The sequence below is a fragment of the Oryx dammah genome, unplaced genomic scaffold (genome assembly GCF_014754425.2).
Source record: "Oryx dammah isolate SB20612 unplaced genomic scaffold, SCBI_Odam_1.1 HiC_scaffold_22, whole genome shotgun sequence".
Lineage (NCBI taxonomy): Eukaryota > Metazoa > Chordata > Mammalia > Artiodactyla > Bovidae > Oryx > Oryx dammah.
This window is the reverse complement of record NW_024070206.1, coordinates 60,740,979-60,762,864: the sequence shown is the minus strand read 5'-3', so window position 1 is coordinate 60,762,864 and position 21,886 is coordinate 60,740,979. Positions and strand designations below refer to the sequence as shown.

The following is a 21,886-nucleotide window of genomic DNA, read 5'->3' as shown; positions in this document are numbered from 1 at the left end:
GGGCCGTCCACCTTGACAGGCCGTGGAAGCGGTGTGGCCGGAGTGACAAGTGCACCATGGCTGAGCGCACTGGGGCAAGGTGCAGCACTAACCAGCTTTTCGTGTGCCCGTGGCGGGGTGGGGTGCCTGCTGGGCACCCCAGCCCACTAACTGACCTGGACGCAAAGCCTCTGGGTAGTTCCTTTCTTCACCAAAAACCAGCTCAAGGCTGGGCGCGAAGCCCCAGCTTCCAGAAGGTTATTTTAGAAGCATTTATTCAAAAAGCAAACCCTATCACGACACATACATTTTTGCTCATGAACCCAAGAAACGGTTGTCAGTGAAGGCCCATTAATGTCCACAGAAGGCCTCGTCTTCAATGTGACTAAGTTTCACCCTCCGCGGGACGAGCCCCATGTACTCTGGGCCGCCTAACCCAGGTGCGCTGCAGGTGCCTGGGGCCCCGACGAGTGCCCCGCGCTCTCTTCGGAGGGAAGCGTCTGGACAGAGAGAGCTCTGTTTGGTCTGTGATCACTGGTGCATGCTGTTGCTGGACACTTCCTCCCGGTCAGGCTCCTACCAGCTTGGGAAACTCAAGACTGGAGACCCCCGAGTGCAGCCCAGCCCCACACGCATGCCACGGCCAGCCGGGTCAGAACAAGAACAGGCCAGGAGCTGTCCAGTCTCAAAAGCAAAACTCTTTGAGCACTTGGATTATCCACAAAATCAACCAGCACAGATCTCAAGGCTCGACTTGAAAATCAGTGTGCTGCTGCTGCTAAGTCGCTTCAGTTGTGTCTGACTCTGTGCGACCCCATAGACAGCAGCCCACCAGGCTCCCTCGTCCCTGGGATTCTCCAGGCAAGAACACTAGAGTGGGTTGCCATTTCCTTCTCCAGTGCATGAAAGTGAAGTCGCTCAGTCATGTCCGACTCCTAGCGACCCCATGGACTATAGCCCACCAGGCTCCTCCGTCTGTGGGATTTTCCAGGCAAGAGTACTGGAGTGGGGTGCCATTGCCTTCTCCCGAAAATCAGTGTATAAAGCCACAAAGACTCAAACTGATCCTCTCCAGGAATGCAAAAGTACTTGAGATCCTTGTTCTCCTTTTCACAGCTAATAATACAAGACATTCACAGGATAACATCAAATAAAGCAATCGGGGGCTTTCCTGGTGGTCTACTGATACAGAATCCACTGTGCAATGCAGGAGACATAGGTTCGATCCCTGGTCCAAGAAGATCCCACGTGCCATGGAGCAGCTAAGCCCGCGCACTGCAACTACTGCGCCTGGAGCCTTGCTCTGCAACAAGAGAAGCCAGTGCAACGAGAAGCCCGAGAGCCCAAAGAGACAGGAGATCCCGCTCGCCACAACTAGAGAAAGCCCGCGCACACGAACAAAGGCCCAGCACAGCCAAAACACAAAATAAATACATCTTTGAAAAAAAAAAAAGAGCAATCAGGCCCACATCCTCCACCTGCATCTCGAGGAAAGACCAAAAGGTGGAGAGAAGCCTCTGCCGCAAACCTGCAGATCTCAGCTGAACCCTCCAGGCTACGCCTTCCCACCGGAAGTCAGCGCTTAGGGCGCTGTGTCCAGGGTCCACGGTGGACTCTGAGGAGCCAGGAGAGCCTGCTCCATGGGGAGCCAGGCGCTAGGCCTCTGAGACCATCTCTCCTGCAGCGAGCAAGCGTGATCTGCAAAAACTCGCAGCTCAGGCCCGACTCTGGCCACAGAGTTCACATGCAGACGCCTTTGCACAGCTGAGGCCACGGTCAGCCTCTTGCCTCCTGAGGCCTCGGTCTGCCGGCCTCCCACCTCCCAGAGCAGCCACCAACACCCTGGAGGCAAGACATGGACTTTGTAGAGAGATCCCAGCCCTCGACACTGCCACAGCCCCCCACCTAGCAAGCAAACGCATCATGACTCCTGCGAGCAGGGGCTCCAGCCAGGGGGCTGCCAATCACAGCCTGAGTCCAGCCCTACCTGTTACCAGCGGGGCCTAAACAGTGGCGCGGGCACTGGGCCCCTGGTCCTGTAAGCACTGGGGGGACGTATGGAGACCACTGGCTTCTTTCTAAAGCTTACTGTCAGCGGCTTCCTTTTCTTGGAAGGGTGTAAATTTTTTTTTTGTCCCTGCCTCACGTGGGATCTTAGTTCCTGGACCAGGGACTGAACGTGTGGCCCCTGCAGTGGACATACCAAGTCTTAACCACAGGACCGCCAGGGGTGTCCCTGCTGAGCTTCCTTTTGTGACCTCCAGATGACGAGCTCCTCGGCCAGGTCAGAAAAGGGAAAATAACCCAGAAGCGATGGGTCCAAGACCTCGGGTGGGCTGACCCAATGCAAACTGCCTGAGTGCAGACGGCTGGGGCCAGAGCAGTCATTCCGGCGGAATGATGTGTGATTAGATTTGTTACCAGCATACAGCTTTATTTAATCTTATTCCAAATTAGGGTAAACTCTGAAATATTCATTTAACTTAAAGATGCAGTCAATCAGCTGTAGCTTCATCAGGCTTCTGGGAGCTAAGACCTGGGCACGGCACGAAGGTCATGGTATCATTAAAGTCATCAACTGTACCCAAAACCTAGAAGAAACCATGTCTGAAACACACTGACTGGGAGGCGCAACCCCTTGGGTCACTGAACCCAGAACAAGCAGTGGGGTCATGACATGCCCACTCCCCTCAGGAAGTTGACCCCGCAGTGGGGGCTCTCCTGGACACAGTGGTTATGACTCCGCCCTTCCACAGCCAGGGATGCGGGGCTGGTCCAGGAACTAAGAGGCCCCAAGCCTTGGGACGTTGCTAACAAACAAATAAGTCAGTAATGCTCAGATCACAAAGCAAAGTTTCGTCTGCAGTGATTTAATTCGACACTGCTGCTGTCAGAAACGGCGTGTCTCAAAACGCTCTGCCTCCCCAGACCAGCTCCTTCTAGTCCTTTCCTCATGTAACCCTGCCCCTTGAAGGCACATCTGGAGATTCTGCCGGGCACAGAGACAGCACTGAGACGTCACAAGTCAGGACTCTCCACGAGCCCATTCCAAAGGGAGAATGAGCTCCCTGAACGCACGCAGTGGGTCCTGGGTCAGGATGACACCCTTGCCTAGGCAGGAGCTCCAGTGCATTTGCTTATGCTTGAGCACCTCCGGGACAACGACAGCCCCTGGAAGCCACCAGCAGGAGTCAATCCACGGCCATCTCTGCCCTCTCCAGCACAGCCAGGGGCAGCGTCTCTGTCAGTGCTGTGGGTGGACCTGCTTATTCTCATCCAAGGACAGGAGTGGGGAGTCTTCCCTGGACAGGGGCCCTGTGGCCTGGCTAAAGCCATCAGGCAGACAGCCTTCAGACGGGTCACCTGTGACCCCTCTGCGTCCCTCAAGCTTCAGGAGCAGAGCACGATTCTCCGAGGCTCTACATCAAAACTCTTTAAAAGCTACAAACTTCTGTCCAACAACGCTGTTGATTTCACAAACACAACCCCTTCTGTGGCAGGAACTCAGAATCATCTTTGACCCCGTGAGACTGTTGGGAAGTTCCACGTAGAACAGAGGGCCGCGCGTGCTGGGGGCGGTGATCCCATGGACCCCACGTGCCTCGGGAAGAGGCCCACGCCGCACACGTCTCGTTAAAAAGTTCCCCTCGCTGGCAGGATAGACATGGACGTGCCCAGAGGGGCTGCCCACTCCCACGGGGGCGGCGATGGATCTATCCTGATAGACTGTCCATCCCAGACCTCGGAGCCTGTCAGCACTGGGCGCCTGGCCGTGCAGCCCAAGACCCGCTGACACCTGGTGCCAGCCCCCTCCGCACACTGGTCCCTGGGCACGTGCGGCAGCGTCCGAGGGCAGGAAGTGTGGTCACCGCCCCTCAGGGCAACGGCCTGACCTCTCCCTTCTCCAGCTGGCCCCTGGCACCCATGGACAGGATCACACGGAAAACATTGCCAGGGACCAGGAAACATATTTTGATGTGGAACCAAAACAGTGGGAAAAGCTGACTTCAAGCCCGGGAGGAAGTGTGGGGCTTGTTGGCGTGAGCTCACAGGAGTGCTGGGGGACCCCACCCGAGGGGGCCTGGACCGGGTGACAGAGTGGGGCACTCAGCCCGCGGAGCTGTCACCAAGACCCCTGAGCAGAGATGGGCAGCACTGGTGCTTTCCATCACTGACAATCCCCAGAACCACACGCGTTCCCACGGGCACTCCACCACCAGGGCTCGAGAAAGCCGCCCCGTCCACCTGGGGTCACAGGCTGAGCTTCTCCCCCAGAGGCTCCAGGGTGGAGTCCTAACCCCAGGACGGCAGCTGACCCCCGTGCCTGCAGGCTCAGTCTTTATAAGGGCCGTCAAGTTAGGGCAAGCCCCTGAAGCGGTCCCGTCCAATGACCGCAGGAGAAGCCAAACGCCTGGACGGTGGGCTCCAAGCCCCATACTTCGAGGAACGTCTGCTGTTTAAACCGCCCTGTCAGTCGGGCTGGGTCCCAGCAGCTCCTGGAGATACGGGCTCAGGGTCTCCTTGCAAGCCCTTAGGACCTTCACGTCAACGTCACCATGCGAGTTCACTGAAGCCTTGTTCTAAATTGGAGAAGGATGCTTTGATGTATTCTTTTTTTATTTAAATAATAATTATAAAGAAAGCGTGAATAAAAATTCCGACATTCTAAAATGCCTCCAAATGGATTTTTTTAAACCCCCACATTCGTGAATGAACGTTCCGAGATAGATGTTTTGACAGTAACTTTGGAAATGCCAGGTTTTTGAACTTTATGTGGATGCACTCTGAAGCCGGTCAAGACCCGTCGTGGCCCCTTGCCCCCTGGCTCTCGACTGCTACCCATGCTGGCGGAAACGAAGCGTTCAGCTTTAGAAACTCACCCCTCACACTGCTTTTTCGCCACAGGCTTCTATAAAGGTTTGGCACCGAGAACTAAACCGTCCACTTACAGCTCTAACTACAGCTTTAGTTTAGAAAAAAAGAGGGGTTCTGAAGAGAACACAGAAAGCTCTGTAACAAATAACACCCTGATTCACTCTCCTCAAGGTCTGGACAGGACGGCTGGAAGCCACGAGGCCGACGCGGAGTCCTGCCTCCAGAAGCAAACAGAAGCAGCAACAAGCCTCGAACACTGAAACCACAGGCAGGAGCCTCTTCCTGGGAGGCAGCCACAGCCCTTGGTAGAGCATGGGCCTCCAGGGAGGGCCCGTGCACATGGCCGACACCTGACTCGAGTCCTGGGGCAGAAAGCACTCTGCTAGGGGTCATTAGTGGTCCACCTGCTGGGAGAGCTGTTTAGTTAAAAATAAAAACCCCGGGCTGAGTGAGGGGACCCAGTGGAGCAGCAGCAGCAGCCCCAACACCGTTAAAAAGAAAAATCAACAGCCCAAGAGGCGGGGAGGGGCACCGAGTCGCTCCCAAGCCGGCGGAGCTGATGCAGGCGGGAGGGCTGCCCCGGGGAATTGTGAGCAGGGCTCCATCTGCGCCGACTGTGCAGTGACAGCAATTAGGTGTGAGCAGGGGAGGCGAAAACACAGATAGGAACCACGCCTGGCTTTACAGGGAGCAAAACAAAAACCCAGCCCACGTGTTCGTAAGCCCCAAGATGGCAGAGAATGTGCCTGACAGTCCCTCCAGCACCGGAGAACACAGCCTCGTCTGGGCACCGGCCTTTAGGAAGGACAGAATGTGTGAAGATGAGATCTCTGGCCCTCAGCCAACGTGACCAAGTCCGGAGGGAGATTTGGACACAGACGCAGGCTAGAGAAGGCAGAGGGATGCCAGGAGGCTGCGGCCCCACCCACCTGTCGCTCACCTGGTGTAGGATGCGGGGGACCGTGGCCGGGCCCACGGGTACGGGTGCTGCGGCACCGACAGGTACTGGTCGCAGAAGGCGCCCTTGCGGATGTGCTGGAAGGCCGCGAACTCCTCCGGCTGGAAGTCGGGCGTGGGCGGCGTGGTCCCCAGGTCCTCGCCCGCCGGCTCCACCTTGAGCGCCACCGCGGGCGAGTGGTCCAGCGTGGTCTTGCGGGCCTTGACCGGGACACCGTCGCCCAGGTCCAGGCTGCTGTCGGTGCTCAGGGCATTGATGGCGGCCACGATGGCCGAGCTGGTGTACTGTGTGGTGTTGCCCAGCCAGGTGTCGTCGGTGACGCTGACCCTTGGCGAGCCCTGCGGGGATGGCGTGGGTGAGGGGTGCGGAGAGCAGGACAGCTGCCGGCCGTTGAGCCCGTATTTGCGCTTGTTGCAGGGGGATGAGGGCCTGGACGTGCGGGCCCCCAGCCAGCTCTCCTCAGTGACGCTGGCGCGGGGGGAGGTGGAGGGTGAGTGTCGCGGGGACCCGAGCAGGCCGCAGGCCCCCAGGCCACGGGGGAAGCCCTCCTCGGGGTCTGTGGTCTTGGGAGACACACAGGGGGACTGCCAGGGGGATGTCTGCGGGGACGCGTATGGGTACGAGAAGCTGGACTCGTAGGACGAGGCCTCAGAGTTGCAGCTTCGGGAGGACAGGCTGCTGGCGGGGCTCAGGCAGGAAGGGTCGCGGTAGGCCTCCAGGCTGGGCAGGTTCAGCGTGGCCGTGGACGGGGACCGCTTGGGGAGGACGTCCTCCACGTCCACCTCGTGCAGGAACTGGCTGCTGCTGTGGTGCAGCCCCAGGTAGGAGGTGATCTCGATGCGCGGGCTCTCCAGGGCCGGTGCCCCATTGGGCCGGATGCCGCCCGATGACAGGAAGTAGCCGGAGGGCCCGCTGTCCACTGCCCCGCCATACCCCACAGTGGAGACGCCCGCGGCCGAGCTCTGCAGGTCGTGGCATGGAGCAGGCAGCGAGGGGTGCGCCGCAGAGAGGGGCAGGCCTGCACCCAGGCCGGGGGCGGCGTAGCCGTAGTGCTCTGGAGGGAAGAAGGAGATGGTGAGGGCCTGGACCAGGGGTGTAGGGCCCCCCACCTCTGATCCTGACCCCTCAGGCCACTGAGATGACCCCACTGCTCGCCTGCCCTGGCCTCGCCCTCAGGGCCCCCACCCCTCTGGCCCTCCTCTCTCCACTCCAGCTGTGGCCTCACGCTCAGTCACGTGCCCACTGGAGCTTCCGTCTGCCCACACGTCCTTCCTGAAGAGCCGCACGCGGGGCCCCTTTTTTCGGCTTCTACTCAAACACTGCTTCCCCCAACCACCCTATCCCAATCCCACCCCCCAGCCCGGCATGCCTGTCACCCTCTCCCACTTTATTTCCCCCCGTAACATTGATCATCCATCAGGTCTTCCACCAGAGGAAACCACGGGTTTCAGGGTGGGGGTGTCAGAGCCACCCCAGTGCGCCCTGTGGTCCACTCCTGTTTCCAGTCCAAACGGTGCTGGTTTGTTCAATGAACAGATGGACAGGGTTTAGACCCAGGGTGTCACATCCTGGGACTGGGACGTTTAAGGACGTTGTAACAGACTGATCACCAGAGACAAAGAAAGCACTGAGGTGAGCACACAGTCTCCAGGGCCTGTCACCCAACCTCTGATAGTGACTTGGGGCCCAGGAATCCTTTCAGAAGAAAAGCGAAGCAGAGGGTATCGATGTACAGCCATAATTTAGCTCTTTACACGTTAATTATACCCTCAGTAAAATATGTGTAAGAAATCATTACTAGTGTAATTAGTCATTTTTAGCAGCAAACCACACGCCTGGATTTCCGATTCCAACAGACGGTTCAAAACTGCTGGTTCCTCATGACTGCAGCCTGGAGCCGAGTCTCCCAAGGCCTCTGAATAATGGAGCCACTTGAGGAAACCCTACACCACCTCCCCGGCCCAGCGCACCAGCCTGGAGACGCTTCATCCAGCCTCCAGGCTTCTGAACCTGCCTGGACAGACCCTAGAGCTCAGGGGCCTTGAAGTGCAGGCTCAAACACCACGGATTTACCAATGACAACGGGTCCAGCTTCCCAAATCAGGGGCGATCTATTTCCATTCTTGCTTATTTCAGAAGGAGCCTGCGACCACCCTCTGGTAACCCAGGCCCTTACCATCCTTGCTAGTGAGGAGCTTTGGCTTTTACACTCTGAAATACCATCCCATAAAACACTGTTCTCAGCTGCCCCCTAACAGGGCAGGCCGGGAGAGCACGCAGGCCCGCCCTTCCCCCAGGTCTCGCAGGCAGCCTATCTTTTGGGGAGAAGGCGTCCAGATGCTCAGAGTCGCTGCTGGAATCTAAACGGCCCCGGAGCGAGGCTGAGCGGGACGAGAACGGGGAAACTGCAGCTGAGGGAATCGAAGCTCCAGGGTGCGGGGAGGAGGCGGGGCGGGGCGGTAAGCGGATATGCAGACACCCCCCCCCCACTCCGCCAGCCCTATCGTCCCCACCCCCACCCGCCCCCACGCTCCCAAGGGGGATGGAGGGACCCTCCTGGGGCTGCCAGGCGAAGCTGCCCTCAACCTCCTCACACCAACACCCGCAGTCTCACCCAACACTTCAACACAAAAACCATGGTGAGAATCAGATTACCATCTTTGTAAAAATCTCCAGGAAGTTAACAACCCTGCAAAGGCATGTCCAGAAGAGACGGTCAAGACTTCTGAGAAGCAGCTGGCCCGGGGGCTGCAGGTCAGGCCCCTGAGACCCTGGAAGACCCACCCACCCTGCAGGGAGCCCTCAGGACAGGTGTGGACACACCCACCTCAACCTGGGCTGTCGGAGGCCCTGGACACAGAGGGGCGGGGGCAGCAGGTAGGGGTACCTCCCACAGGAGGCCCCGGGGCCCCTTTGAGGGTCTGACCCTCAGGGCAGGACCGACTGGACAGCGGTGTCAGCCGGAATCCTCATTACTACGGGAGCCTAAGCACAGCTCTGTGCTTCTTCCCAAAGGCAGGCGCACCCGGCAGGACCAAGGGCCCCTTCTGGCCACAGAGTGGTGCACACCACGTGGACATCCCAGCCTCGTACACAGAGCTCCGACTCGGAGGGTCCCCTTCACCATGGCCCATCTCTCCAGACCATTCTGACCAGAGCTGCTCGCTCAGAAAACAAACAACTGTTCCCAGCACTGGTGAGGCTTCAGATAAGTCAGACGTCAACCAGTCCAACTAAAAGCAGGCCGGCCAGCCAGGCTGGAGTGTCCAGCAGTACCACCTGGACAGTGAGACGTGATGAGGACTGTGATCGACGAGCGGAATATTAACAAATCGTGTTACCCACGCACACGGCAGAGATTTCTCAACATGTGGCTGTGCCGTGTTCGGTGTCCCCAGACCACGGGTGAGTCACGAAGGCGTCGCGGGGGTCAGTGAGGACTGGCCTCCTCCCAGGCAGGTCCTCTCGACCGCCGGCGCAGCACCTGGCTCCATCTCGGGGAGTGGGGTCGCCCACCCTGGCCCCTGCCCCCCGCCCACACACGGGCCCCTCTGCCAGCGTGCTGGTTACACATTGCCCTGAAGCAGAGGGACAGGCCAGCCTGGCCCAGTACCTCGGGGGCCCCTCCCCAGGGGCAGCAGCTGCTAGGCGAGTACACTCCAGCGCCTCCATGACGTCCATCCTGGAGGCGGCCCCGCCCGGGTGGCCAGGACACCACGCAGGCCCCCAGGTGGGCGCAGCCCCCAGGCCTGGCTGCCCCGGGAGGAGTGACCATGCCGCAAACCGGACGCCTCACTCAGGGCCACCGTGGTCACAGAGCTCTCCTCCGTGTGCGGCACACAGGCTGCAGCGCTCAGCGAAGAAGGGACTTCATTTTAAAGACAAGCTGCCAGCTCCAGGACAGGAGCCCAAGCAGGAGGCTGAGGGAAGCGCACACAGCACGCAGACCAGGCTCGGAGGGCTGGCAGGCCACTTCCAGCTCCCAGAGCCTGCGGGGCCTTGACGGGGTCTAGGGAACAGATCCCAGGCTTCCCGCTCAGCCAAACAGTATGATGCAAATCTGCCATTTATTTTAGGACTTACGGCTGATCCGACCCCTGAACTGCCATTTGTTGGCAGGAAGATAATTTCAAGAATTCGAAGAAAAATTCTGTAGTTAGCAGAGCGAGTCCTGGCCCCACCACCACCTGCCCACAGGACTTCGCCACAGCCTGTGGCCCGATGGGGAGACTGGCGCAAGGGTCAGACCCCCAGAGCCTCCCAGGAGGGCCACTGTTTAACCCAGGTCTGTAGAGAACCACGGCTCAGTGTTAAGAAAGGCATGAGCCTTTATTAGAACACAAACAGGACCCCCTATGCACGAGTTTTCCTTAATTAAATTATGAAGTGAAACTCCTAAGTGCCTGAACTTTGTTCTGAGCTCAGCCGCAGCCTGAGACGAAGACCTCCCTTGCAGGACCAAACGCCCACAGGCTGCTGCCAGCCGCCCGGGGCTGCCCGCCCTGGGGGGCATCTCCCTGCTCCCCTCACCCCACTCCCACACAATTTGGGCTTATTTCCCACCTGAACCGTATTCAAATCTGAGTTCTTTAACTATTCAAAGGGATTATAATTACATGGGATGGAAATATTTTCAGCGACTTTCTTAAAATCCTGAGACGCCCAGGCTGATTCACGTCACGTCAGGCAGCACCAAAGGGCTCGGCACCCACGACTCTGCCACTGCCTCCGGAGCCTGGCTGCCCACCAAGGAGGGTCATTAACTCACAGCGCAGGAGTCTAGGCGAATACCAGAAGAGCCTATTCAAGAAGCCTTAACGTAACGGACATTCATAAAACCGTGCCTCATCTCTGAAGACAAACACGGCCTCGCCTCCAGGGCCGACCCTGTCCTCTTGGTGGACACAGAGCTGGATGCCAGCGTGGAGCCAGGGGACAAAGTGTAGCTCCCGGCCCGTCCGTGCCCACGGTGGGCTCCACCCACAGCACGTCCAACAGGCCAGCATGGGCAGGAGTGTTTCCTCTCATTCTGAAAAACCACTGATTCCAGAACCACTCAGTTGTGCTAGATCTGAACCACCGGTACTCTGCCTGCAGTGCAGGAGACCCTGGTTCGATCCCTGGGTCAGGAACGTCCCATGGCGAGAGAACGGCAACCCACGCCAGTATTCTTGACCGGAGAATCCCATGGACAGAGGAGCCTGGCCAGCTACTATCCTTGAGGTCGCAAAGAGTCAGACACGTTTGAGCAACTAACACTTCACTGAACGATCAACAAAAAAGTTGCCGGGTGTGCCTCCACTACAGCCAACTGCATCCTGGCAGGCTCCTGACTGCTCAGACCCTCCCTGCCAGTGAGGTCAGGACCCCTCGCCCTTCACGGGAGCAGCAGGGACGCCGACGCACTGCCGGCCACGCTCCCCCACACCCACTGTGGCTGCATCGTCACAGACCCTGAGAGGGAACGCGACACGCGACTTTTGTTTTTCATTTTAAGGAACATCCCCTTCAGCATTTGCTGGGGTTGAACCGCAGGACACGAAGCTAGAAATAGAACTGGAAGCAGCCTGGCAGCCAGGCCAGGCCTCCCGACGCCTCGCCAGGCCTCCTCTCCCCGGTGGCAGGCGCGGCCCCACAGGGCTAGATTACAGCTTCGCTATAAGGTAGTGGAGACAAAACAGAGCAAAACAAAGCCACTCCTCGCCAGGACCTTTCTGTGGGGAGCCGCTGACTGAGCAGGGGCGGCCTGGCCCACGGGTGACGGACAGACACGTCTTTGAGGGCCAGTCAGCCACCTGCAAGGCAGACGTTTCCAGAGGGAGAGAAGCCGTCTCGGCCTCCCGAGGCCCACGGCTCCGAAGCCCAGCCTCGCGCCTCAGGTCTTCCCCCTCCAGGCCCCTAGTCTAAGGGTCCAAGACATCCCCAGGCGGACTCGCCCCAGCCGCTTCCTCTGACAAACTCCACGGAGGAGTAAAACATCCTCTGGACAAAGCCCCCGGTGGCGGAGTGTCTCTGGAGGTCTGAGCAAACCGAGGGCGTGGGCCCGCCGGCTGGAGGCGCAGGTGCGGCGCTCGGCCTGCGTGGCCCCGGCTTGGCCGGCACGCTGGGTTCCGGGCCCGAGGCCCGGCGGGCTGCGAGCGAGCAGCACACACGGGCCTCGGGGGGTCTCGAGGCCACCACCAGCACTGAGAGGGCACTGAGAAGAAAAACTCCCAAGTCTTCCTTCTCTCAGGAAACGTCCCGTTTCACGCGACAACCGCGAGCCCCCACCCGGCCCGGGCGAGGGACCCGCCCCCCGGCCGCCAGGAGGCCCCGCCCATTTCCTCCTGCGTTGCCACGGTGACAGCCCCAGCTGGGCGGCCAAAATAACTTAGAAAACAGGAGCCCGGGGCGGGAAGCGGGGCCACGCCCGCCCGGCCCACAGCAGAGCAGCTATTTCCTGAGACCCAGAGGGAAGCAGCAGCGGGAAGCCCCCACAGGAGGGAAGCCCCCCCAGGAGGGAAGCCCCCCGCCAGTCTCCTCCCCAGTGGGGCCAGGGCAGCCCCTGTTGGGCAAACAACACCCTGCCCAGACCAGGGCGGGTTATTTTTAAAACTCTGCTTGCTTTCTTCCAACAAATGGTGCCTGGCTATCTGCACCTGCCAAGCTCGCTGCACATAAGGAACCCCAGCACCCAGGCCTCCTCGAACGCGGGGCTGTCACGCACTCTAGAGCAAGAGGTGGCATGAGCGACAGGTGACAGGTGAGAAGATGCCATTCTCACTCAGAACGGTGAGGGTGAGGGGCCCAGTGGTCAGGGAAGGCCGAGTCCTTTTGAGAAAGTGCCCATTTTGGGCTGAGTATAAATCCCCTCCCAAGCTCTGTCACCTCACTTCACAATCAACCTCAGAGTTGGTCAGTCACTTATTTCTGTCCAAGTTCATCCCAGAAATAATGTGAAGTCATTTCTGTCACCCATTAAGAGCTGAAGAATTTAATGTAACAATGTAACCATTAACTTAATAATTACAATTTAATGTTAGTATTTAATAAGAACAAGAAGAATGTACTTTATTCATAGCTTCTGAAACTTAGAAGCAACCAAGATGTCCTTGGGTAAGTGAATGGATAAACTGTGATCCAGTCCAGGCGAGATATTATTCAGCACTAGAGCCATCAAGTCAGGAAGAGGCCTGGAGGAGATGCAAGTTGAGTGTCACTGAGTGAAAGGCAATCTGAAAAGGCCGCACCCTCTGCGTCCAGCGTCCCAACTGTAGGACGCTCTGGAAAAACTAGGGACACGGTGACCAAGTCAGTGTTCGGGGGCCAGGGAGGGGGGACAAACAGGGGTGGGGCAGCGAAAGTACTCTGAATGACCCCACTATGGTGGACACGTGTCGTTACACATTCATCCAAACCCACAGGATTAAACACCCAGAGGGAACATTATGTAAACTACAGACTTTGGGTGATGATGTGTCCATGTAGGTTCATCGACTGTAACAAATGTCCCATCTAGGGGAGATGTCAACAGTTGGGGGGCTGTGCCTGTGGGTGCAGGGGGTACATAGGAAATCTCCATACCTTCCTCTCAATTCTGCTGTAAACCTAAACGTGCTCTAAAATAGTCGTAATAAAAAGTATGAGTGTCTCTCACATAAATAGATAAAAAGGGATGCTTTCTTCTAATGCCATGACAAGGTGAAGGCACCACCTCGTCTCTGCCCAGAGCTCTCTCCAGCTGCCTGATGCCCCTCCACCAAGGCCCGGTGAATGCTGGGCCCCAGGTGCCGGTATCCCGGAGGCATTCCTGCAGGAGGCTTTCCTGGGACTGTGGTCCCTGGAGGCTGGGGTGGGTGGGGGTATCCACTTGGCAACGATGCTGAAGGAGCACCTTGAGAATGTTGCTCAGCTTGCTGTCAGGGGAGCAGACATGGGCAGAGAGCGAGGGGGCTGCGAGGCCTTCCCCCGACTCCAGGGGACTCCCAAGCACAGGCCTCTGCGCTGACTAGGTTAGCCTTCTGGGGCGGCACAGCCTGAGGGCACAGGATGCACGTGGCACCCCGGCTTTCACACCCTGGAGCGGCCAGGAGAGCAGTTCACACGTCAGGCCTCTCGTCAGATACATCTGCTAAGAAGACTGGAAAGGGGGCTGGACACCAAGGGAGAACGTACGCTGGTGGAAACAGCCCAGACAGCCTAGCCAAGACCTGCGTCCAGCCAGCCAAACCCAAGCGAGTCCAGAAGGCCTGCGGGGCCCGCTTCTCCACCTCGAGCCCCATGTCTGTTCAGAAAACTGCCATGCTCTCCCACCCTCGCCTGCCTTGGCTGCCACCCACCCAAAGACCTAGGGACCCACAGCCCAGGAAGAGGAAAAGGGAGGCCATCCAGGGAGGACTGATTCAGGCCACATTGGCCTGGTTGGAACATTTGTTTTTTTAAAAAACGAGCAGGACGCTGCAGTTTTAAAAGAGGGGTGGTGAATGATACGGAAAATATTATACAGTCATTGCAGAGCTGGGCACCCAACGGTGCCAAGCTGCTGGGCTCAGCTTCACCACTTCCCCGCCACGTGGGCAGGGCCAAAGAGAGTGTCCTGAAGACAAACAAAAAAGGAGGCTGACAGGGGACACAAGAGACAGGTGGGGGGCCAGGCTGCAGGGAGGGGCTCCAGGCTCCATCCACTTGGGGCGGCCTCCAGCTCAGGCCCAGTCTTCCTGCAAAACTGGGTGACCGCTCAACGTCTCATTCCTATTGGAGAGCGTACACCCCGTCCCGGGGCTGGAGGGTTCCTGCATCAGCTGCCTGTTTAAGTAGAACCTTTATTTTTGACAGAGAAGAGAAAATGAAAGAAAGAAAAGGCTGGCGAACTCGGTGGTCGCAGGGCCTGAAGGCTGGTTCCCCTGGGACTTTTCTTGGTGGGGCGGGAGGTTTTAGCGCTGAGGGCACAAGGAGCCTGGAGGGCAGAGGTAGGGGCTCCTGGCCCCCGCCCCGCGGGACGTCCACGTCCGGGGCCTGGCGCCCTGTCCCCTGACAGGAGCAGCACCCACCGCGCCCTAAAGAGGAGGCCTCTCCAGCGGGACGGTGCCCGGAGCCTAGCCCGTTTGGCAAGGCGACCCTACGACCCCAGAGGGCCTCCCCCGCCGACCCGCTCGCCCCTCAGCTTGACCTGTTTTTTGCCCGGGCGCCGCGGAGGGTGGGACGGAGGCCGGGGGGGCGCCCCGGGCAGAGGGGCGGGAGCCGGGCGCGCCTCCAGACCGGCCCCTCCCGACCCGGATCCGCCGCCTGCCCCGCGCCCGGCCGCGCACCCACCTGCGGGGGCCGCGACGGCGCCCTCGTCGCTCTGGTTAAACTCGAAGAGGAAGTCAAAGTCGAACTCCTGGTCTTCCTCCAGCCCCGTCATGTTGGGTCGGGGTCGGGGGTCAGAGGGCCAGGGCCGGAGTCGGGGTTCGAGGTCAGGGGTCCAGGGTGGGGGTCGGGGCTCGGGTTCCGAGTCCGAGGTCAGGGGTCCGAGGTCAGGGTCGGGATCAGATTCAGGGTCCGGGGTCTTATGGGGTCTGGGGTCGAGGCGGGGTAGGGGTCAGGCTAGGGTCCGGGGTCGGGGTCTAGTGTCGGGGTCCCGGACCGGGTTCCGCGATCGGGCGCGGGCCGCGGGCACCTGTGGTCGCGCCGCCGGGACTCGGCTGCGCCCGGGCTCGGCCGCGCGTCCTCGGTAACGTGACTCCCGCGCCCCTCCCCCCGGCCCTCCCCCGCCGCGCCCCTCCCCCCGCTGTTTCCGGGTTTACATAAACAAGCGGCTTGCCGGCCGCCGGCTTCCGAGTTTTAAATAAACTCTCCCCGCGATCCGAAGCGCACGCCTTTCACTGGTGTCCCGGCTCCCCGCGCCCGGGGGCCCCCCAGGAAGCTCTCGGGGTCGGCCCCCCAGCGCGAGGGAGATCCCCGAGTGCCTCCCGGGTCTGCGCTCGGGGGGTGCACTGGTGCCGGAGAGGGGCACACGGGGTCTCCGGCCACCTCCGTCCGCCCGCAGCCTCGCTCGGGGAGGCGGGCGCAGCGAGCGGCATCGGCGGCTCTACCGGGGAGGGGGCTGAAGGGAGGGGCGCAGAGCCCGGGACGCGCGCGCTGACCACAGTGGCTCCGCTGAGCGGCGGAAGGGACCTCCGGGCGGCCGCCCGCCCCTAGGACGGGGAGCCCCCACTTCGTCCTGACGAAGCCCCGCAGGCCCTGCCGGCTCAGAACACCCTGGATGGCAGGGCCGGCTTTCAGAGGAGCAGCTTCTTCCCAACCCGCACGCACGACATTGCGCTCCGGCCCGTGCAGCTCAGATCCACCCCCCACCCCCGCCCCGAGAGTCAGGAGGTGGGAGGTCGTGGGGACGCCCGGGCCGCGCTGCCGCCTTCCCGCGCGGCCTGCTACCGGCAGGTTGATGCCCAACTGGCTACCTTTCCTTTTTGTAACCCCGCTCACTTTAGTCCCTCAAATTCCTGAAACACGCGTGCAAATGCCTGTGGGCCCACGAGTAGCCTGCCAACCATCCCTGAATGACCCCAGAGTTCCCCCAGGCCAAGCGAGAAGAGGGGGAGCCCGCGGGGGTGACACCCAAGGCCGGGGCGCAGAGCAGCGTGTGCGCACAAAGTCCGTGTAGAGCTAGGCCCGCCTGAGACCAGCCCGCCCCCGGCCCAACTGGACTTTCTCCCAGCCGTTCTGACTTCCCCAGGGTCTTGGCGCCCCGTGAAAGCAACATCTGGAAAAGCCCGAGAAAGGTGATCAGGAAGGCGGGGCGGGGGGTGGGGGTGGCGCGGAGAAGCAGAGGATCGCCCACGGGGGAAGGAGGCGGTGCTCAATGGTCCGTTTCTGCGATTCGGCTGCTAATCCAGCCTGTGGCGTCCTCCCCTCTGCCCTGCAGGCCCTCGGCCCCTGGGGACCAATTTTTTCCGGAAGCAGAGAACCTGGGAGTCAGCCGACACCCCCCAAACCTCTTCTCTCTCTCAGGACCTTTTCAAACGGCTGGTTTTCTCCCGTGATAAACTATAGCTCACTTTGGCCTGATTTAGTTTCTAATAATAGTCCTAACTTTGAGATGTATGTTGGAGGGCTGTTTTGTTTTAGTTTGCTTTTTTTGCTGACCTTCAGGCAAATGGAAGTTCTGTTTTCCGTTCAGAAGCCACAGCATTTCATTTTTCTCTCTTTTCGTTTTTTTTTTTTTTTAAGTTCAGCCACTTTCTCACCCTCGCCAAAAACTTACACACAAACTAACAGCCTCTACCCACTGTTTATACCAAAACGTCTCTCTCGACTGTTCTGTCCTGGAGAAAGTGGGTTTATCCTTCCCAGTGGGCCGAGTCCCCCAGGGTCAGGATTTAGGTCTGCTTTGTCCCAAGGAGGAGCTGACCCCTCACCAAGGTCGCCAGAGAGGGGGCCCTTTTCTAACTGGTCCCCTCACCAGCACCCCCAGTGCCTTGCGTCTTGTAAATGGTTTGGAGCTATTTGCCAATTCAGCAGACACTCCTGTCTTGATGGAAATGTTTAGCTTGGCGCTTCCTCCCAGCGGCGGCGGGTGTGCTCGGGGCCCAGGCCTCCAGCCCTTCGAGCGATGCGGCCACGGGGCCTTTCTAATCTGGATTAGGAGACGACGCGGAGCTAGGCGGCGGGAGAACAGGGCGGGCTTTGTTCTGTCCTGGAGCGCCCCAGGCATTCCGTGTGGTGCAACTTCTGAATGGGTGGTGGGCGTACCTACAAGGCCCGCATTTCTCTGCCTTCCCCACGCGGAAAAACAAGCACAGGGCCTTCCCGAACAACAGGCCTAATGAGCTTTGACCAGATGCTCATTAAACTGGAGGGGAAGGCTGGGGATTCCCTCAGATTCTCAGATGGGCAACCAAAGCCCAGCCGGCCTGCGGGGAAGGCCAGATCCTTCCGCCAGCCCCGAGCAAGGCAGGCGTGGACCTGCAGACGGGCTCTGCCTCTCACACCCCGCTCCTGTCTGTATGAAGGATTAGATCATGCTTTCTGGTTGGCCTAATTCTGCAGTCCTGATACATGCACCGATATTCGTTTAGTCGAAGGGCATCACCGCGCCTGGCTAGCTGTCTCAGCACTGGCGCCTTAGAATGTATTCTCTTAACTACGAAACAGGACAAATAATCACCCCCTCATAGATGTCTTTTCTTCTTGTAAGAGAAAAAGAAAAGACCCTTTATTGACGACAGACCACCGACTGCTCAAGTAAAGAGATCTAAACTTCGAAAGGCCCACATATTTAAAAAGCAGTGGTAAGAAATATGTGGGGGAAACTTTGATGCAAAGTGTCCAAAGATGTAAAATCAAAATCTCGACAACTTTTAAAACTTTCCTGACAGTAACAGCTCATCCTGTAAGCATTATCTACTGCTTACATTTAAACATTTTCTAAATTGGCATGAAATGGTAAGAAACATAAGGTGTATGTTAATATATATCTTCCCTTGATTAAAACTACATAGAAATAGCATAAGACATTAAGGCCCTGACCCTCATATGACGTTCTTACATTGAGTTTAGGGTCTTGAGCGCATGTTTGCTGACGGTAAGGAAGTTCTCCAGAGCAGGCAGTCTTTGAAAACTGCAGCTGTGATGCAAGCGGGGCCCTCATATTTATCAGAATCGTGCAGGAGGCAGTAGCATTTAGTTTCTAGCACTTCCCAGAAGGATGTCTGCCCTTATAAAATATGAGTACTCATTACACATTGGCAGCCTTGGCAGTTTTCTTAAAATAATTTAGACAAAGTACTTCAGCGCTGATAAGGCGTTTGGAAAGCTGTCTCCGGCTTCCACCAGAGCCCTGGCCCTGGTGGCCCTTCACAGGAGACTAGTCACCCCTTTGCTCCCGGCTAATGAGGGTAGTGGGGGAGTTCGGGGTGGTGATGGCTGTTTCTAAGGACTGAGTGTGAGGGGCTGTGGACCTGAAGCTGCACGCAGGAGGGTCGCCAGCAGACTGTCAGTCGCGGCCTCGCCATCCCCGGCAGATGCTTATGCCATCCTTGTAACTATGAAAAAGTAGCTTGAAACTCGGCAGGCCCTTCTCAAAATGTCCTGAAACATCTATGGTTGGAACTCTCAAATCCACAAGATTGCAAACTGGTTTGAATTAGGGGCTGCGCCCCACTGCGCCTTTCATCGCTTTTAGTTCTGCAGGTCGAGCCATCGGCGTGGCGGCGCCTCACGGAGCGGTTCCCGTGGCCCGGTGCCTGGAGAGAATCCGGCCCCAGCTAAGTCCGTAGAGGGGAGCAGAGATCCCCACCTCACTGTACTGCTGGTCTTCGAGGCTACAGGGTGGCCCTGCCCCACTGAGGAAGAAACCGGGCCATCCCTCTTTCCTAAAGAAGCCTCGCTTCTCCCCAAAATGTCCTTCTTTTGTGGCTCTGTCGGCCCTAACCTCGCTGGTCCCCAAGGAGCCTGCATATGAACCGAGTTTCTACAGCGGGATCTGCCGAGCGGCTGCACCAGCGAAGGCCAAGTGCGCGAACTCAGCGCTAGAGAAGAGGAGACACCTATTGGCAAGAAGGCGCGTTCGAAATCAGGGCCGCTCTGGGGAAACACCAGGGGGACACCGCTTCCCAATCTTTGCAGCGCGCCCGCTGCGCGCCTGGCTGCCCACGCCCCTCCCCGCGCGCGGACACCAGAGCGGCCTGCTCGCCCCTCCCCAGGCCGGGACCCCGCCGGGCGCAGGCGGGATCCGCGCGGGGCTCAGGGTGCTGGGCCGCCCCCACGCCTCGGGGGCCGCGGTGGAGGACTGCGGCTGCGCCCGCTTACCTTCCTCTGCCGACTTCATGGTGCCGCCGGCGGGCGCCGAGGGCCCCAAAGTTTCTCCGCTCCCGCCGACTGCAACCGGAGGGCCGAGTGGAAACTTGGAAGGGACTGGAAAACTGGTACTTGGCATCCACGCGGCGGCGGCGGCGGCGGCGGCGAGCAGGAGGAGGAGCGGGAGAAGCGGGCGCCTCGCGCTGCCGCCCGGGGTCGGGTCTCCCGTGAAAGGCCCCCTCTCCCCCGGCCGACGCGCTCCGGCCCGGGCTCAGCTCAGCCCGCGCGCCCCAGAGAAATGTGGTGGGAGTGTGTGTTCGCGCGTGGCGGAGCCGGGCTGCGGCCCCGGGAGCCCCGCAGGGTGGCGGTGGCCGGGGCTCGGAGGTGTGCGCCCGTGCCCCGGTCCCCGCGCCCGGCCGCCCTCCCCGGCGCGGTGACTGTGCCGGCGAGTTCGGAGTCTCTGAGTCTCGCTCTGACGCAGGGCCGCGCTCTGCCTCCTGCCTTTTTAAAGCTGGAAAATACCTCCCCCGCCTCCCCGCCGGCCCGGCCGCTCCCGCGCCCCCTCCCTGCCGTGACATCACGCCCCCGCCCGCCGGAGCCGGCGCTGGGCTCGGGGGACCAGCCGCCGAGCGGCCGCCCCTCCCCGCGCCGGGCCGCCGCTCGCCCGTCCCGTGGGGCGCAAGGGGGGCGGACAGGGGCGCACGCGGAGAGGCTGGGGCGCACCCGGCGCGCGGCCCGGCCCGGACGCCTGGGTCCACGCGGGTGTCCTGAGAGAACCGCACTGAGCTTTAATGAGGGGGGCGGGGCGGGGCGGGGAGGGGGGCCGACGGGGGTGCCGAGAGAGCCCTGCATGCTGAAGTCATTATGTAAAATCGCAGGCTTCCCCCGCTGTGGAAATTTGGAAAAGCGCTTCCACTGGCAGGCCCGAGAAAGGAAATTCCCATCCCGCTAAATTACTAACAGATTGCACGGCAGTCCCGGGACGTGGAGTCACTGTCATTTTTCTCCTGTAAATATCTAAGCGACCCAGATTGCCTGTTGCACGGCTGGCTGGCGCGGGGCGGCGGGGGGGCCGTGGAGAACCGCGAGCCCCTCCCCGGGCTCCCAGCAGTCGCCCCCGGCCGGCCCCGAGGGCCAGGGCGGTTTACGGGCGCGACTGGGGTTTCCAGCCGACGGGGGCTGGTCCGCTCGCCTCGCTGGGGAGGCCTCTCCAAGCGGCTGCTTCACTTCACTCTTTCCTCTTTCAAGCCCTCCTGCTTCTCGGTGCAGCTTGGCGGCCAAAACGGGACCATATTTTCGTGTTGGCCTTGGATGGAAGGGACGGAGTGTTGGGGCAGTTAAAATGTCTGGTGTATAAGAATCATAAATCTATTGCACGACACCCTATGTGGGTTAAAATAAACCCAAAGCAGAAGACGTGTCTGCTGCGGGGACCAGGCCTGCGGCTCGCGGGTGGGTGCTCCCAAAGGACTCCACGCCCGGCACCCGGGGAAAGGGGGGGGTGCCACGCTTGACCCAATGGGGGGGGGTTGCCCTGCCCTCGGTGCGACATTAAACAACAGGAAGGCGCCCGGCAGGGGGATGCCCACGTCACCACCGCGGTTGTCGGTTCATCCCAGTGGAGTCGGCCCGACTGGGCGCAGGTCTCCCCTGGGGGTCTCCCTTGGGGGTCTGGTGGGGGTCAGGCCACTCCTGGTGCCACGACCTGTGGGTCAGCGCCCGTTGTGGGAGCCGACCCGCCAGGCGCCTCGAGCCCCAGGCAAAGGGCGGGGGGGGGGACCCCGCGGGGACGCAGTGGCTGGGGCTGGGAGACCCCGCGAGGACGCTGGAGGCCCAAGAGGGGGAACCCCTGGAGCTTGCCGAGGGGGGAGGGTTGCGAGGACGCGGGACGGAGGGAGGCGGGGCGGGGCGGGGGGCCAAAGCCGCCCCCCCCCCCCCCCCCCGGCCCCCCCCCCCCGGGGGCCGGCCCGTGCGTCCGGAGCTGGCGGCCGCCAGGGGGCGCCCCGCCCCTCCCCCTTCCCCCTCCCCCCGCCCCCGCCCCCTCCCCCGCCCCCTGTCTCCCTCAGCAAAGATGCGCTGGTGAGTCCCCGGCCCCCCAGGCTATGGGTTTTGCCTGGAGGGTTGGTCGGCGCGAGTGCCCGCCCCACTAGAGGAACGGGCCGGGAGGAGAGGCCGAGTCGTGGCGCAGAGCGAAGGGAGGTCTGGAGAGTTGTGTCAAAAGGAAGGCTGACTCTCGCCCCCTCCGCCCGCCCCTCTCGGGCTTTCAGGGGCGTGGGGCTGTCCTGCGGCCCCGGAGCCCGCGGGACCCCTCGGGCCGGT

The 21,886-nt window shown here is 60.3% G+C and overlaps 1 protein-coding gene across 4 annotated transcripts in view; it reads right to left on the bottom strand.

Moving 5' to 3' along the window:
* The window catches only part of NFATC1 (nuclear factor of activated T cells 1), an 86,192-nt gene extending 66,127 nt beyond the window's left edge, over window positions 1-20,065 (bottom strand). The window contains exons 1-2 of one of the 4 annotated variants that reach the window (XM_040264385.1): window positions 19,580-20,065; window positions 5,795-6,866 (exon numbers count right to left, since the gene is read on the bottom strand). In XM_040264385.1, coding sequence (XP_040120319.1) covers window positions 5,795-6,866; window positions 19,580-19,706 — 1,199 coding nt within the window. In that variant the 5' untranslated portion in view covers window positions 19,707-20,065. Of the gene's footprint in view, window positions 1-5,794; window positions 6,867-15,103; window positions 15,457-19,579 lie in introns of those variants that run through there. The other 3 variants (XM_040264387.1, XM_040264388.1, XM_040264386.1) reach the window with 3 other exon arrangements.
* Window positions 20,066-21,886: the final 1,821 nt, after the last annotated feature.